The 16672-nt window shown below is 32.1% G+C and overlaps 3 protein-coding genes across 3 annotated transcripts in view; 1 reads left to right on the top strand and 2 right to left on the bottom strand.

Annotated features, from left to right (window-relative positions):
• The window catches only part of LOC125063941 (protein windpipe), a 45173-nt gene extending 38048 nt beyond the window's left edge, over positions 1–7125 (top strand). Inside the window, exon 3 of the mRNA XM_047670672.1 lies at positions 4114–7125. Coding sequence (XP_047526628.1) covers positions 4134–6233 — 2100 coding nt within the window. The 5' untranslated portion in view covers positions 4114–4133 and the 3' untranslated portion in view covers positions 6234–7125. The remainder of the gene's footprint in view (positions 1–4113) is intronic.
• A 614-nt stretch (positions 7126–7739) lies between these two features.
• LOC125063861 (insulin-like growth factor-binding protein complex acid labile subunit) lies at positions 7740–11861 on the bottom strand. The gene is made up of 4 exons (XM_047670543.1): positions 11629–11861; positions 11142–11205; positions 10230–10428; positions 7740–9810 (listed from the first exon to the last, which is right to left on the bottom strand). The coding sequence occupies exons 3-4, from the start codon at positions 10407–10409 to the stop codon at positions 7747–7749; spliced, it is 2244 nt and encodes a 747-aa protein (XP_047526499.1). The 5' UTR covers positions 10410–10428; positions 11142–11205; positions 11629–11861; the 3' UTR covers positions 7740–7746.
• A 595-nt stretch (positions 11862–12456) lies between these two features.
• LOC125065116 (leucine-rich repeat-containing G-protein coupled receptor 4-like) lies at positions 12457–15798 on the bottom strand. Its single transcript, XM_047672560.1, has 3 exons — positions 15650–15798; positions 14506–14684; positions 12457–13843 (listed from the first exon to the last, which is right to left on the bottom strand). Exons 1-3 carry the CDS (start codon positions 15651–15653, stop codon positions 12545–12547), a joined length of 1482 nt encoding a protein of 493 aa, XP_047528516.1. The 5' UTR covers positions 15654–15798; the 3' UTR covers positions 12457–12544.
• Between the last annotated feature and the right edge of the window lie 874 nt (positions 15799–16672).

Genomic DNA, 16672 nt, shown 5'->3' with positions numbered 1-16672 from the left:
AACAGTTGTATAGCAGAGGTGCAGACATGTACTCGTTATGAAGATAATTATTAAATATAATGCAGCCATACAATTATATAAATACACGTAGAATTAATGTAAACGATAATAATAATTAAATGGAGCCAAGAATCAAAGCACTATATAAGCTATTATTTTTAATTGGTTAGAAGAATAATTACTTATCCCACCTTCTTGGTAGAATCTATATTCCGAACTAGGTATATTCATCGTTCAAATTGTTTCAAATATTCTAATAAAAGCCGACTTAATGGATGTATATCTTAATTTAATTTACATTTGTCAGAAAACCCCCTATATCGACGATTATATCGGAAGCTTCTTTAACATAATTAGTTTTATGATTATAGCTATTTAAATGTTATAAAAGATGACTTTTCACGTCAATCGAATTAGTAGTTGGGATGAATTGAATAAAAATGAAGAATCAAATTATAATAAATTCGTTATATGTTTCACTATGCTATTAATTATATGCTGTGAGAGTTCTGTGACGACTGTACATATATACAGACATATATCCACAAACCTACAATAGTTATACAGCTATAAACTAGTTCTTTTTTATAAATTTAAATCATAATTTGTCTTGAATGAATTAACAATAAAAAAAAAACATGTTTATTTGGTGGCTTTGTGCAAAACCCGTTTGGGTAGGTACCACATACTGATCAATTTATATTCTACCGCCAAACAGCAATACTTGGTAAATTTGTGTTCCGGTTTGGGTAAATTAGTCAGTACAACTACAAGGGATATAACATTTTAGTTCCCAACGTGGTACATTGGTAATATGACGAGTGATATTTCTTACAGTACCAAAGCCAGTCCAGTCAGATGGTCCATTTGCATGTCCGTCTACCGACATAAAAAAAAACATTAAGTAAGTCAGTGCATTGTACGATAAAAATAAAATATACAAAACGAAACAAAGTATCGAGAAACACCGGGAAAATATGTACCTAGTATACGTTACGTATGACACGTAGAGAAATGTTCAATGTTTACAATTGCAAATTTCCATCAATTATATATATTATTAAATTAAATATATTATTATTTAATTATGTCAGTGTCATTATTTCACTCGTGTCTAATAATTATAATAAATTCTCTAAGTGCAGTATCATAATGACATGATAACCATCGAGTCAAATCTGTCGAAGCAGTAGTAGTTAGATACATAAGTTACGTAATGTATATTTTCCGGCTTAATGTAATTCCAAGGTCAAATGTAGTCTATTTGATAATCCAGACGCGGAAGAGTCTAATACCGACCACTTGATGAGATAGGCTGCGATATGGGTCTATAAATTCCCCTTATAATATGCATCACACATTATAAATTTATATTGGCATATATCTACGTTAGCAAAACTTTTTTTTTTTTTAATGATTGCATACTTTTGTTACGCAACTCTTAACTATTTTTTTTAATTATGTTTAAAATAACGGTTTGTGATTTTTTTACCTTTAAGAAAAAAAAAATAACCTTGCTTATTTTCCGCATTAAATCGTTTTAAAGAATTGTTTATTAAACAACGTTTATACATTGCAGTCAGTCAAAACGTACCTTGACAAATACAGTCAAGGCAACAGTTGCAAACAGTTTTTTTTTATAAAATAATATATCTTTCTTTTGTAATATTAAAAAACGATGCATATATTTTAAAAATTAATGTAATTTAAATAACGATAATAAAATGTCTTCCTCCCAGGAGTGTAACTGGCTGCCTTTTAATTATCTAAATTAGTTTTTCGACATTATGTGTATAGGGATTATTTTTCAAATTTATTCAATAATATTATGTAATAGGTTATGAATGTAACATCATTGTGTTTGAAGAATACTTCAAATCTAGCAAGATGAATATATTTCATAATTTCTATCTTATTTGACAACAGCTTCTGGAGTAATACGATGGCTTAACAGCATTAGTAGAATGACGTAAGCACTTCCATTGCCCAATCTGTTTATAGCACGTGTTTTACGATAAACAAAACCGTTTTCCAGCTAATTTCCTAGGTTTACGTGAATTGTTTGAGGATATACCAAATTTTACACTTGCTTTTTTTTATAGTTTAAAAAATACACAAATAGAATTGTATTTATTAGTCAAAATAGAGCCGGAGACTCAATGTACTCGTTTTATAAGTCATTTTTTATTTTATTTTTTTTTGTCTTAAATTACGAAAAACTTTTTTTCATACACGAAATAAAAAATGACTACTTTAAAAAATCGTTAGTTCTGAATGAAAATCAACGCACATCCAAAGCTTCTGGGTGTAATTTCTACTTTAATAAGGGGGTGGGATTAAGTTCTGAACTTAACGTTTACGAAGTCAGGGCGGTCAGCTAGTACAATACATGTTTGTTTCAACAAGAGTCTCTAACGCGACGACTAAAATAAAATAAATTAAAATAATAATACTACATATAACATGAATGCACTAAAACGAATAAAAAACATTGTACAAATAAAAGTGTGTTTGAAATTTCAGCTCAATCAGAACGAACGCAACCAGGTTACAATTCGGATGCAAGATCTGACACACATACTGACAGGTGGAGATAAATAAAAGCTTGTAAAAGAAAGCGTTGTAATTACGGTCGAAACGTAGTAAAACGACTATTTACTTGTTTTGTACGTATCTTTAATTACTTTAACACAAATTCTCATTTAATTGCTTAATTTCCCAGTTTCTAGACATTATCGAATGACGTGATTTTCCAGCTAAATATATTTTTACCATAATCTTGTGTATATGCATATTCTACTCGATTATGACACTAAGGTTATATTAACTCATATAATAACATAACATATAACATAGCAAATGTCGTTCAAGGTTGCTTTCGTCAATTACGTTATTCTGTCTAACGAATGTTTTAAAAATTTTAAGATCATTTATTAGTTAACGCATAGTACACGCGCGATATATCTCGGCCGGTTAGTTAGAAACAAAAGCAAGAGTTATTGTGGCAATTTAGGCTTAGAGATGCAAATTAATATATTTAACGTTAGTAATAAGGCTTCTTACTCCAACTCACAAGCCTAAATTCAAACGTTATGTTTAAAGTGGAAATTCATATAATTTGATAAAATTACGTTGAGGCATACGCGTCAGAATATACTCGCTATGCATCTTGTGTAACTTGTGGTATTTTAGTTGGAAGCAAGATGGTCAGTGCTTGTTAGTATGATTGCAAATATTTGAAGTTGTGGTGTTGCGTAATATTTTTGACGCCCAAACGTATGCCTCCCTCGAAGACGATGTGACGACATTTGCACAAACGGTTAACAATCCTCTTCCTGTCTCTAACATTGAACTACTTCTGGTCGAGCGCCGGCCAAGTGCACCGAGGATGTTATTACGGTGCTACAAATAGATACTGATTTCAAATTGTACTCCTACGTATTGTGCGATTTCATTCCAGCTGTTTATTTTGTTCAAGAAAGTTTAACGATGTATTGTGATACTTTGAAAAAACATTTTTTTTAATTCGTATACAAAATCATTATTGACCAATCACAGACAAGCATATCATTAATCGTATTTATTTAAAAAGAATATTTAAACATTTTATATATTACACAAATTCAACCATGGAATGGTGGATTGATAACAGTTTACTATATAAAAGATTTTTAGATATATTATATTAAATAAATGTGGTCATCTGTTATGAGTAGTTGAATAGTCCGGAAGTAAATTAAATCATTATTTTACCGTCAACTTTCCATTATATTTGAACTTTAATGAATGTAGGTATGTCGGTACCCAGGTTTTCTATGTCAAATTTAATATTGATCGGAAGAAGACAACACCAATTATGCTAAAAATGATTTTTCAATTAGAATTCTTTGAACCGTTTAATGTCACTAAATCATATATCGATCAACTATATCCTTAAAAAGATTTACGAGTAGATAAGATTTACAAATTATTTAAGCTTCACAAATTCCCCTACCTTAATACGATAATGTCAAACTAAATTGCGCACAAGATAGCTAGTTTAAGTTCCTTTAAATTTAGTATAGTTACAATAGTTACCAATAATATTAATATGGTTTTTTTTGTTTATTCCAGGTGGCGTCTGAGTGACTAAGATGGCGTGGCTTTCTATTTATGTCTACCTTCTTGCCGCATCCTTGCTTCTATCACCAACATTGGCGGCTGTCTGCCCTGATGGCTGTGTTTGCAGTACAACGCGGGATGGACTTCACCGGGTCACTTGCAGTAACCTCGCCGAACTCTACAAATATTCTCTCCGACAGAAACATCATAATATAAATATTCTTGATCTCTCACATAATAATATTACTAAAATCACTCATGAGTTAGACAGGTTGACTGAAGTGGTAACGCTTGATTTGTCTACTAACGGTCTCACTAAACTTAACAAATTTTTGCATAATGCAAAAAAATTAGTTCACCTAAATCTAGCTCACAACAGAATACAAAAACTCTCATTGACGTATCTGCCCACAAGTGTTAGTTCTTTGGATTTATCTGGTAATCTTTTAAAAGATGTGCCTTCAGACATAGCTCATTTACCTAGCTTAGAACATTTGGAATTAAATGGAAATCCTTTGGAATGTTCTTGCGACAATATTGTTGCTAGAAATCATTTACTGGCTGCGAATGTATATATCGATAACGTGAAATGCCACACACCAGTACACTTAAAAGGCCGTTCTTGGTTGGAACTAAAAACAAAAGACATTTGCAAAATTGCGAAACCGGATTTCATGGATATGATGATGGGCGACCAGCCTATCGATGCTGTTCGAATTGGTGAAGAAACGACGGCTCTGAAATCTATGTCTTTAGTAGCTAGTAGCGATCTCGATGAAGGAAAAATTATCCACGGTGCGGATTTAGTGGAAGATGATGACAGTTTACAGTTTATGAAAGTCGGTCATTTTTCAACGCCATCACCTATTAATGAGATCGAAGGATCGGGTGATGCTGAAAGTACTACAATTAGTGATGTAATAGAGCCTGTGCAAGAACGTAAAATGCTTGGTAACTTATTCGCAAATGAGGAAATTTTACCTGCAGAGAATACTCATACTACAGATGACCCTATGGAGGGATCCGGCGAAGGATCAGGTTTCTTCATACCCGACTATGAAGAAATAAGTGAAAAGAATGTGGAAACGACTACACCTATAATTAGCGAACTAAGCCCTGATCCAGTTGAAAGAATATTTAACGATGATGAAAATTCTACTGAATTAGAATTTCCAATGCACGTACCACCAACGATATATCAGGGTGGTCCAGACTGGCACAGCAAAACTGATCCCGAAGTAGTTACAGGGAGATCAGCTACTCCCGAAGTTACAAGAGATACGACTGTATCTGAGCAAATTCGAGTAACTCAAGCATCTGAAGTTCTGGGTCAAGCACCGTCTAATGAGGAGAATGTAGTTCCACACAAGACTGGAACTTATGTTTGTATTGCGTTAATTATTGTTTTACTTGTCGGTTTAATTGGATTTGCTATAACTAAAGGGCAAATGAGGAAACGAAGAGACAGAAGACTTTTAAGACAGCAAAAGAGAGACGTAGAGAAGGCTTCTAAAGAAATGGTAGACATGAATAAATCCTTATTAGGAAAACCTGCTGCAATAGAAAATCCTGCGGAAAAAAAAGTTAATGGGAAATATGAACTTGTACCTACTCATGAAACACATCAGAAAAAAAGTGAAAATGGCGATGTTGGAAACGGTATAAAACGCAATGAAACCGAGGATCTTAGAACTGATAGCCCTCGTGATACAAATCAAAACAAGAGCAGTTCAATTGATAATAATTTAGCTCATGAACACCAAATACCACAACAAGAAACGTCATTTGAATCTGACATAGGAGCGAATTCTAGAAAAGATACTAATTCTTTGTCCAGTGAGGATATATTTGTACCTATAAATGATGATGACAATCCGAGGTTGAATCGCAATCGAGATTCAGACGTATCCCAACCACTTATTAACGGAGATCCTACAGTCGACTGTGATTATTTGTCACCTTCACGTGAATATGTTCCGGTATATTCTCCCGACATGGGACGAGTTCGTATAAAAATAACAGAAACTCCCAAGCCTAAAACACCAGTGCTAGTCACCAGAAGTAGGTCAAATGCCGGAGACATAATTATTACACCTTCACAGGACGGAAACGCGCCAAAATCAACTACTTGAAATTTTGCCTCATTGAACAGGATAAGAACAATTTGTAGATATCAGTGTCAATTAGCAAAGTTTTCACTATTGGCGAAATTCTGTGATTATTCCGTGTGTGTGAGTGAGGGAACTCTTGTTTTTGAGGGTCTGAAGATTTTGACTGTATTAAGTACTGCCAAAGTGTGTTTGTAGTCGACAGTGCCTTTATTGTAATTTTGTTAGTGGTATAAATATATTTATGAGAGCATATTGTGCGATAAGTAAAAATATTTTTATACGTGTAAAAATGTTGCCATGTTCATTATAGATATAAAATTTGTTAAAATGGTTACAAAAATCGTCTCGTTTAAAACTTATTATGGTAACACAAATTGTACAATCTTGTATTGTATTCTTTACTAGGTTTTTGGTTACTTTGGGTACAATTCTTGAGTTGTCAATGGTTGTGTACTTACCTATATCACTCTGAATATCGCATGCGAACGGAAATGTAGAACAACGAATGGTTTTACTGATTGTCGTCCATCATATTATACCATCCTACTTTAGAGAGATACATTCTTGGTCTATGCATAAGTTCCTTATGAGTAATTTTATTAAATTATTAGTTATCTAAGATTGTGATACCATTTATATTAAGTAACCATGCTATTAAGGTAATATGTATGCAGAAAATAATTAATTCATTGTATATTTGTTTAGTTAGTTTTATTTGAAATTATTTTACATTGTAATAAGATGTTTTAATTGCTGTATCACTCTGCTTTTGCTGACTTATAATTCATGTTTCCATAATTTATCGACTTATATATTTTTTTAGAAACGAACATTCTTCAATATTATGATTCAAAATATAGAACAATAAAGTATTTCAATGTAAAGAGATTTATAATTCATGTATTTTTATTTCGAACGATATAAAGCCTTGTTTGAACTTGTTTTATTTCTTCTTCAACCTTTAATAACCCATATACACATAGAATAATAGAATCAACAAAAATATATCTTAATTTGAATCAATATCCATTTTCGCTATTAAATATTTAATATATTTTTAGTATGAAAATAAAATTAAATATACTAAATATTGAACACACATAGGCATTGTTCAGTTGTAGTTATTATGAATCTTTGAGAATGTTTTTAATTACAATAGTATTTTTAAGTAACGATTGAAAAATGATTACATTAAAATACAGCGACCGTCATTTCCAGTTTAAAGAATTTATTTTAGCAAATTAATTCATATCATTTATTTGCCAATTATCTTTATACTAATCAAATATTTAATATGGTGGTAAGAAATAAAAATATTTACAATAATTCCACTGTTTGGAAATAGGATAAAACAAAATTTGAGTTATAAAGGAAATTTAAAAAAAGAAGACTAATACAGTACAACAAAATAAAAATATTATAAATAGACAAACAATATTTTAATATGTATATATGTAATAATTTAAATTGTATTAAACATTCTTTAATTTAAACCTTATATAAAGTTAAACTAAATAAGAACTACGTACATAACTTAAAAATCACTTTCTCTAGGTTGGTTTTCGTCAGAATATCGTCGATTTCTTGGGCGAAGCGGCCGTTCTAACTCCGTTTCGATTTCAACTGTCACACTGTCATCTAAGGTGTTATATTCTGACATTCTTCTACGTCTGGCACCTGGACTTTGCTCTAGTTCATTTATTTCATGGCTACCGTATCTTCGATTTCGGCGACGTCTATGTCTATTATTATCATTAGAAGTTTCTGTAAGCTCTATGTCATCGAAGACACGTGCGTCACCATTTCTTTCTGTTTCCTCTAATAAATCTCCACTTGACTTTGTTTTCCTTCTACCTCTTCTTCGTTTGGTTTTTCCTGTTCCGGTTTCGTTTAAAGAATGAGAAGAAGCATTTAGCTTCGGCATTGAGAGAGCTTCATCATAAGACGGTGGTGCAATTAAATCTCTTGGATCAGGTGTGTTACATAACGCTTCTTGTTCAGCTCGTATTCTTAACTGTCTTAGTCTGTCTCTAGCCTCCTCAACTTGTCTTTCCCTTTCTGCTTGAATTGCTCCTAAACGTCGTTTCATTGTTCTTCTGATAGTATTGACTAGTAGGAGACACAGAGCTAATCCAACAACCATGACTATTAAGAACCAAATCAAGTTATCGACGTTTCTTGCTTTTTCGGTGGGGTTCCAATGAAAATAACATGCTTCTAACCATGTTTGACCGATAACATTAATTGGACTGTTGCATATTAGATTAAAAGATTCCTCCTTTTTATTTGGTTCTAAAGTAACAAATTCATAAAAGTCATACATATTATCGTCGATGCAATCACATCTCCACATATTGTCGGTGAGATCGAGTCTCTCTAAATAAAGATTTGAATTGAAATAGGTTTTGCTCCAAATATTAGTAAACCTATTCCCAATAACACTCAATCCACTTAGTCGAGGTAGCATGAAAAAGGTAACATTGTTAATAGAACTAATTCTATTATAATTTAAATTTAAATATTTTAGCGTATTCGATGAGATACTATCCGGGATATAAGATAAAAGATTGTGTGATAAGTCTATATCTATAAGCGATGGAAGTCCTTCTAAGGAATCTTTACCAATTATACTAATTTCACAAGAACTCATATCAAGTATTGATAATGACGTAGATTTAATGTGTCCCACTCTATTAAGATAATTTCTAGCAAGTTTGAGTTGTGTCAGTGATGGCGTCTCTATAAAACTATCTTCGGGTATTTGGGCTATCTCATTCCAAGACAAATCCAAATATCTGAGCATACTTAGTCCTCGGAAAGTATCACTTTTGAAGGACCCTATATTATTATAGGATAGATCTAAATATTCTAATTTTGTATTATTTATAAATTCAATACTCTTCAAGAATCGTATCATGTTGTTTTTAATAATAGCCTTTCTTAAATTTGGAAATCCGTATAAGTTAGGTCTAAAAATATTACAATATGAAATGTCTAAATATCTTAGAGAATTAGAAAACAATGCATTCGATGTTGAAGATAACTCTAACCGGTAGTTATATGACATTTGTAAATACACCAATGAAGGCAAATAAGCAAATTCATTGTGACTTATATAACTCAACTGACAATTGCTTACATATAAACTCTTCAGCGTAGATGATATTAAATTTTGAATTCTTAATAAAGGATTGTTATTTAATTTCAGAACTCTTATACTAATTAGTCCGCTAAGAGGCGATCTGCCGTGAATAGAGTTTATTTCACAGCTGTTCAATATCAATGTTTCCAACGAGGGGCTGATAAGGAGCTCTTGATTTGCAAGATTTGCCAAGGTTGTGAATTTATTCTTCGACAAATCTAAAATTTTTAGACTAGTCGCTGGTTTTAATACTTCGTTGGGATTTATGCTTAGCCATGATTCAAAATAATTTCTTGACAAATTCAATACTTCCAATGCTGTGAGGTTTTGTAATGCATTTTCTGGTAAGCTATTTAACTGGTTCCCACTTAGGTCCAAAGATTTTAAATTGTATAGGTTGCTTAGGTTGTTTGGAAAAGATGAAATTTCGTTGTTTGAAACGTTGAGTTTTGTCACCTGAAATTAAATATAAGTAGGATTTAAGCTAACGTAACGAAAACAAAATTAATCTATACTAATATTATAAAGGGATAAATTTGTTTCTTTGTATGTAGGAGGTAATCTCAGGACCTAATGATCGAAATATAAAAATGTCTTAATGGTTAACATTAATGCTGATTATTATAGAGTATTAGTGTATATCATTATATATCAGTAAATTAGTACTATTATTATAATAACAAAGAGGTTTCTTTCAAATTAATATTACTCGCTCGGGTCAATTAACAGTTTCAACAAACCTTTTTTGGGTTTTGTGGATCATATATAATTTTAGTAACAGACACAATGACACTTTTCTTTGCCAACATGCACTAAGACATTAATATTTGCTAATATTACAGAATATAGCTGGAAATTTAAAGCTGATTACAAACCTTCAAACTGATGCCATTAGGAATATTGGTTAATCCTCTATGTGAACAATCCACGCTCGTCAAATCTGCGCTGCAGTAGCAAGTGTAACAAGCCTCATTTGTATGGTCATCAAAATCCAATATTTCGGCTTCTGTTATAAAGAACAGCAGGAGTAGACTCCAAATCCGTGACAGAATCATCACTTTTTATCATAACTGCCTGTAATAATTTTTTTTTGTTAGTTCTGTCACAGGACATGTCTATGGCATTAGTGGAATAATAAAAATTGTCGTAGTCAGTGATGTAATGGTGATAGACGGTTAGATATCTGTTCGTTTGGGCAAAATAACAGAATGAATATATTCCTTTGTATGACGCACTGTTGGACCTATAAGCAGGACAAAGGTTCACCATAAGTGGAGTAACGTGTTCTCTACATACATGTGCCAGAATATTATTGACAAAAGCTGGTTCTTTCGCAACGATTTCTACCGCCGAACGCGAGTTAGGTGAACTAATAAACTGGTGTTTGTCTAAATTCTAATCCGAGATCTTTTATAATCCACGCGTTTCACTGTTACTGTTTGTTTAATTCTTACACAATTTAATTATTAATTATTATTAGTCGTTGTTGATTTTAACAATGGAATTTCCTGCAAGAGTCTTGATAAATAACACCTGTAATAAATTCTACTACTACTAGTGATGAATCAGAATCAAACACCTGCACTAATTTCGTAAGTCATATCACTTGAATTTTCTCCTCACGTCTCGCACATTACCCAAAAAGGGTCGTCCTTTGGTTTAGTGAATCTAGTTTCATAGAATAAATATCAACAGATATAGTACTGTACACATATAACAATTTTATCATCGTTATCTACATGATAAAGGTGCTAGAATACTTTAATTTAGGTCGATCTAACACATACCTGCTGTTAAAACTGCAAATTTAAGAATTGCCCGCTCACTGGCCATTGATAATGAAAATCTTTACTGCAATAAATAACAAAGCATGAGTCATTATCTTAAGAGATGCCGATAAATCTTATCGATTTTGAATGGTTTAAATTATTTTCTAGCGATCTTTGTAAAATAAGCTTTTATTTGGCGTTGAAATTTACTTAATTCACGTTTGTACAACTACTTTGTTAATGTTGTGTAAATTTTTAATAGATATGTGGGTTCCTTATGTTACCTACTATAGATTACTTTACTGATTTAATTCAATTCAAAAATATATTTGCAACATCTATTTTGGTACCTATATAGTTACGTAAATAGCACTTCAACTGGAAACGTTAATTAAATATTTTAAATAAAAATAACAACCAAATTAAAAAGAACTATGAATGAAAATATATATAAGTATTTAGTATAACAAATATATTATAAAGAAAGTAATAATACAGTGCTTACCATAAAATGTCACGTGATTTTAAAAGTAAAAAAAACTTAAAGGAAATTCAATTGCTAATAAAATAATTAGGTCATAATTAAACTTTGAGCAACTTGCTGAACTTTAAGAATATTAAAAAAATATATAATACTATTAATCACTTCACTTTGCCATTACATAAACAATAATCTTTAATATAGATATGAAACTTGATTTTTATAAATAAAACAAATACAATAGTATTGTACGTGTGTCTTCAGCCGTTAGATAAGCTTGTATGAGCCGAATTAAACACATGACGTGTTATCATTGATAATGATAAGTATATGAGTCTAATGCGAGGCGTGGTGAGCTTAGGAGTATTGATCATTATATTGTTTTCTTTAGTAGTATGTATTGTATTATATACATTAATGAAAATTTAATTTTTGTGTTTACTTTATATGATAAACTGCCAATGACTTCTTCTTCTTATTACATTAGTTATGATATCATACAATTACTCTTTCAATCTAATTATCAATATATATTAATAATTACAATATAAATAATAAAAAAGTTAAGAACAAAAACATTTTTCAAAATAATATTGTGAGCGACATCTATGAGCACATTCCTTAACTAAAACATGCGCCCATGTGCGTGTTAAAAGGAAAAAGTATTTTCATTATAATCCGCTAGATGTCACTAGTAGTACTTACTATTTAAAGCGTTTTGCAAAATTCCTTGTCAAACAGTAATTACTCAGGTAGGCGTAATAATGCAATACAATTTTTTAAATATTTATTTTAATTTATTAAGATACTTAACATAAGTGTCTTAATTTAGTGAATTATTGTCATTTATAAATTATCATTTAGCTCAACCAAACCGACTATGTACTTAACATATATTTTACGAATAAAATTTACAATAAATATAAGAAATAATACAAAATCAGTGTATACGAACTTCAACTGTTCGCCTTACTGATCGTCTATCGCCAACTCTTGGTCTAGTCTCTGTTAAATCTCCAATTGACCTAGATCTGCGATTTCTTCTGTCAGTATTTTCATCTTCGTCAACGAAGTCCGGAAGTGAATGGAAGGAAGAATTCAGTCTTGGCATTAAAAGAGCTTCGTCATACGTAGGAGGCAAATCTTCTCTTAGGGGAACTCTCATGACCACAGATTCCGTACTTGCCTGTGTTGCATTACCGTTCAAAACTGTCGTTTCAGGGGTAGGGCGTGGTGGATTAGGTCTGTTTGAAGAAATAAGAAATCTGCAAACGAACGAGGTTAGTATAACGCCAATAATCATGCCAATGATTACAGCCATAAATGTGTACGAAGACATTGTCTTTTCATCTGCATGCCACGTTCTTATGTAAGCTTGTTGCCAACTCATTTGAGTAACGTTGGAGGGCGAGTAGCATATCAATGAACCTTTATCAAATACCTTGGGCGGTTCCTTCGTTAGATATTCATATGTCAATAGTAGATTCACGTTAAAGCCCTCACAGCTCCATCGGTTTCCCTTCACATGAACTTCTCTCAAAAATGGGTTTGAGGCGAAGTGTGACGTAGACCATACTTCCTTAAATTCGTTACACCTCAAATCTAATACCGCTAAATGCGGTAGAGACGAGAACGTCAAGTCTGTGAGGGTATCGATTTCGTTGTAACTCAAATCTAATTCTTGTAAAGAGTTTGATGCTAAATTATCTGGAATAGATTCGATTTGGTTTATAGATAAATCGATTTCAAGCAAAGACTGCATTCCACTTAAAGAATTGACTTGGAAGTTCGTTATTTGACAACTGCTTAAGCGTAAATTTTTTAACGATGATGACTGAAACTTGGGCACTTCAGAAAAGTAGTTTCTAGATAATATTAAGACTTCTAAACTGGTGGCCTTTTCAAATATACCAATGGGAAGATCATATATACGATTTTCAGAAAGATCTAATATCGCTAACCGCGGAAATTTTGAGAAAGTATCTTCATCAATCCCATTTATTTTATTTTTTGATAGATCTAATTTCTTAATACTGAGCGAGTAATCGCTACTTAACCAAGAATCATAGTTATTGTTCGATAGGTTAAGAATTTTCAATTCCTTAAAATTTTCGTAATAGGCAGGTAAAGAACCGGTTAAACGGTTTCCAGAAAGATCCATAATTTCAACTTTCGTAAATTTCTCAAGTTGTGATGGATACGTAATGAAATTGTTGTTCGCCAGAAGCAGGACTTGAGCCTGAAACAAAGAAGTACGTATTAGCATTAAAACAGTTTTGTAAAGAAATGTGTTTATCTTTAACCCAAAAATTATAAAATAGTCAGTTTCATGTGCTTAATTTGTATTTATAATTCACTTCGTGTTCCTTCAACACGACAACGAAATAGTCACACCGTGAATAAATCTGCCTTTATCTGGTGAAATTACTACCTAACCTGCATTAAAATAGAGTGGTGCTATAAGCTTCAAACCATTGTTAGTTAGAGGCCATGTAAGATAATTTTATACCCGCGTATGATTTATACCAATATAAGTTTATACCTGATCGCCATAACAATTGCCTGGCATTAGTTCTGCACTTTTAATCTACTCAAGTAAGTCCGACATTTTACTACAAATTCGTTAATAAGTTTTACTTAACAGTCTGATTTTTGTTTTTGCAGTCTTTACTCTTAGTCGTCTCACACACACTAAGACATCTTCTACGATCGTCACGCACTCATACTAAAGGACGCTATAATAATTTTACGTGTGCGGTAGCTTCCTAGTGCGGTACTATTAATTCCGTGTCATCAAAAATAATAAGTATTCCAATATGAGTTTAGCAGTACTTGCTGTAACATATAATTCTGTTGGTGTTATTCTTTTCATATATATGTTATATGTATATATAGGCTTACGTTTATATCAAGTCCCTCTGGCAGGTCATTGAGACCCCTATCAGAACAATCTATATAGAGTAGGTTCTCGTGAATGTAGCTCCTGCAAGAATCTTCTGTATCTTCTTCCATCTCCCGTGGCACTCCAGATAAAACCATCGCTGGCAGCAGCCATAACCACAGCGACACTATTAATAGACCTGCAACCATTATTAATAACATTCTAATTATATATTTTTTTATAATTACGATGACAAAAAATAAACATTATTCTATTATTATCTTATATTTTTTTATTTTTAAGCATTTTATCGTAAGAATAAACGTATTACAGTCATTTTATATCAAAATTAATATATTCCAAAAAAAGTATATATGCTATGATTATAAGCTTAGACAAAATGAGTCTTAGTACTCTAGGTTTAGAATTACGTTTATTTTACTAATTTCTTGTTGTATTATAATATATTATTCTAAAATGAAAATTTTACGACATCTGGCTTTCCATGTAAGTAAACTAAGAGCCAAGATGGTTGATTGGTTAGAATTAGAGATGTTAAATGAAGATTTGAAGTTCAAATCCGAACACTTATTTTCATAGACTTAATTTGTGTTTTTAATTCATCTCGTGATCGGTCGTGAATCAAAATGCCGTGTTTCTAAAGTGTCTCATGAAACGCACTGTTCGCAGTGGATCAGCTTGGTGGAACAAGCTGTGGAATATCTATGACAAATCCAAAAGCTTTTATTGTTATACCATTATTATAAAAGATTTTTTATGATTTGGAAATTTTCTTCAAAAATTGTGATTTTTTAGTGCAGAAACAGTATAATTTTAGTAATTTTAGTAACACTTCCTTATAATCTTAAACCTGAATTGAAACAACAATTGAATAACCCTAACTGAAATGATAATAACAAGGATAAATTAAAGAACATTCCTAAAAAATACACAAAAAGCGAATTTAAATTGTATAAACATGCGTAAAACTTGATAAGATAATAAAAATCACGAAAACCTTTTCTAATCCAAGTAGCTGTTCACATTACATAAACATTTAAAAAAAAACGTTAACTCTTTAGACGTGCGAATGTATAATCGATTAAAATTAAACGAATGCGTAACGATTGTAATCGATGTATGAACTTAGTATCGAGTACTTACCCATTAGCGAAGTTATTTCATATTATGTCATCCCATACTCCACATATGATCACAAATTACCACTAAACCGATTAAATATGCACTGCACTATTTTCAATCTCTGCATTAATGTTTCAAACGTTTCCTTGCAATATTTTCATGTATGAAGGTGCCTGACTAATTCGTCATTGGAATACATATCTATAAACGTCAACGGATGGGCACCACCGTGTAAAGAGCAACTACTTTATATACAGGCTGATACGATTTCGTTACATTGATAACATTGATATTTAATTCTATTTTTTTTATTATTATTATATGGGTAGCATTAGCAGCCTGTAAATTTCCCACTGCTGAGCTAAAGGCCTCCCCTCCCTTTGAGGAGAAGGTTTGGAGTATATTCCACCAAGCTGCTCCAATGCGGGTTATTGGATTAACACATGTGGCAGAATTTCGTTGAAATTAGACACATGCAGGTTTCCTCATGATTTTTTCCTTCACCGCCGAGCACGAGATGAGTTATAAACACGAATTAAGCACATGAAAATTCAGTGGTGCCTGCGTGGGCTTGAACCCGAAATCATCGGATAAGATGCACGCTTTCTAACCACTGGCCCATCTCGGCTCTTATATGGGAAGGGTAATTAGGTCATCTGATGGTAAATGTATCCCACCGCCCATCGACATATCAATGCTATGAGAAATATTAATCATTCGATACATCGCTAATGCTCCACGAATCTTGCAAACGAAACTACGATCCTTTGCCTGTCGTTACACTGGCTCACTCGCGCTTCAAACCAGAACACAATAATACTAAGTTGCTCTTTGGCGACAGAATAGATGAGTACATACCCAGGCGAAATTTCACAAAGTCCTATTAATAAGTACTTATCCTTAATCAACATAGTAAAATTTTAAAATTATTTGCTGACAAACAACATACAGCCTAAATTTCGGTGCTTCTAACACCGCTGCGATGAATTTCTGCTGCAGAAATGTCTCCTGGGACGAGCACTAAGAATGGACTTTTCCTGGAAA

The sequence above is a fragment of the Vanessa atalanta genome, chromosome 1 (genome assembly GCF_905147765.1).
Source record: "Vanessa atalanta chromosome 1, ilVanAtal1.2, whole genome shotgun sequence".
In the NCBI taxonomy this organism is placed as follows: domain Eukaryota; kingdom Metazoa; phylum Arthropoda; class Insecta; order Lepidoptera; family Nymphalidae; genus Vanessa; species Vanessa atalanta.
Note: the sequence above shows the minus strand (reverse complement) of the source record. Positions and strands in the feature narration are given on the sequence as shown.

What these genes read in the sequence shown, in the direction of transcription:
- LOC125063861 (XM_047670543.1), bottom strand. Translation starts at nt 10,409, where the DNA reads ATGATTCTGTCACGGATTTGGAGTCTACTCCTGCTGTTCTTTATAACA. An exon ending in CTAATGGCATCAGTTTGAAG is followed by an intron (nt 9,811 to 10,229) that starts GTTTGTAATCAG and finishes ATTTAATTTCAG; the next exon opens with GTGACAAAACTCAACGTTTC.
- LOC125065116 (XM_047672560.1), bottom strand. An exon ending in CAGAGGGACTTGATATAAAC is followed by an intron (nt 13,844 to 14,505) that starts GTAAGCCTATAT and finishes TCTTTGTTTCAG; the next exon opens with GCTCAAGTCCTGCTTCTGGC.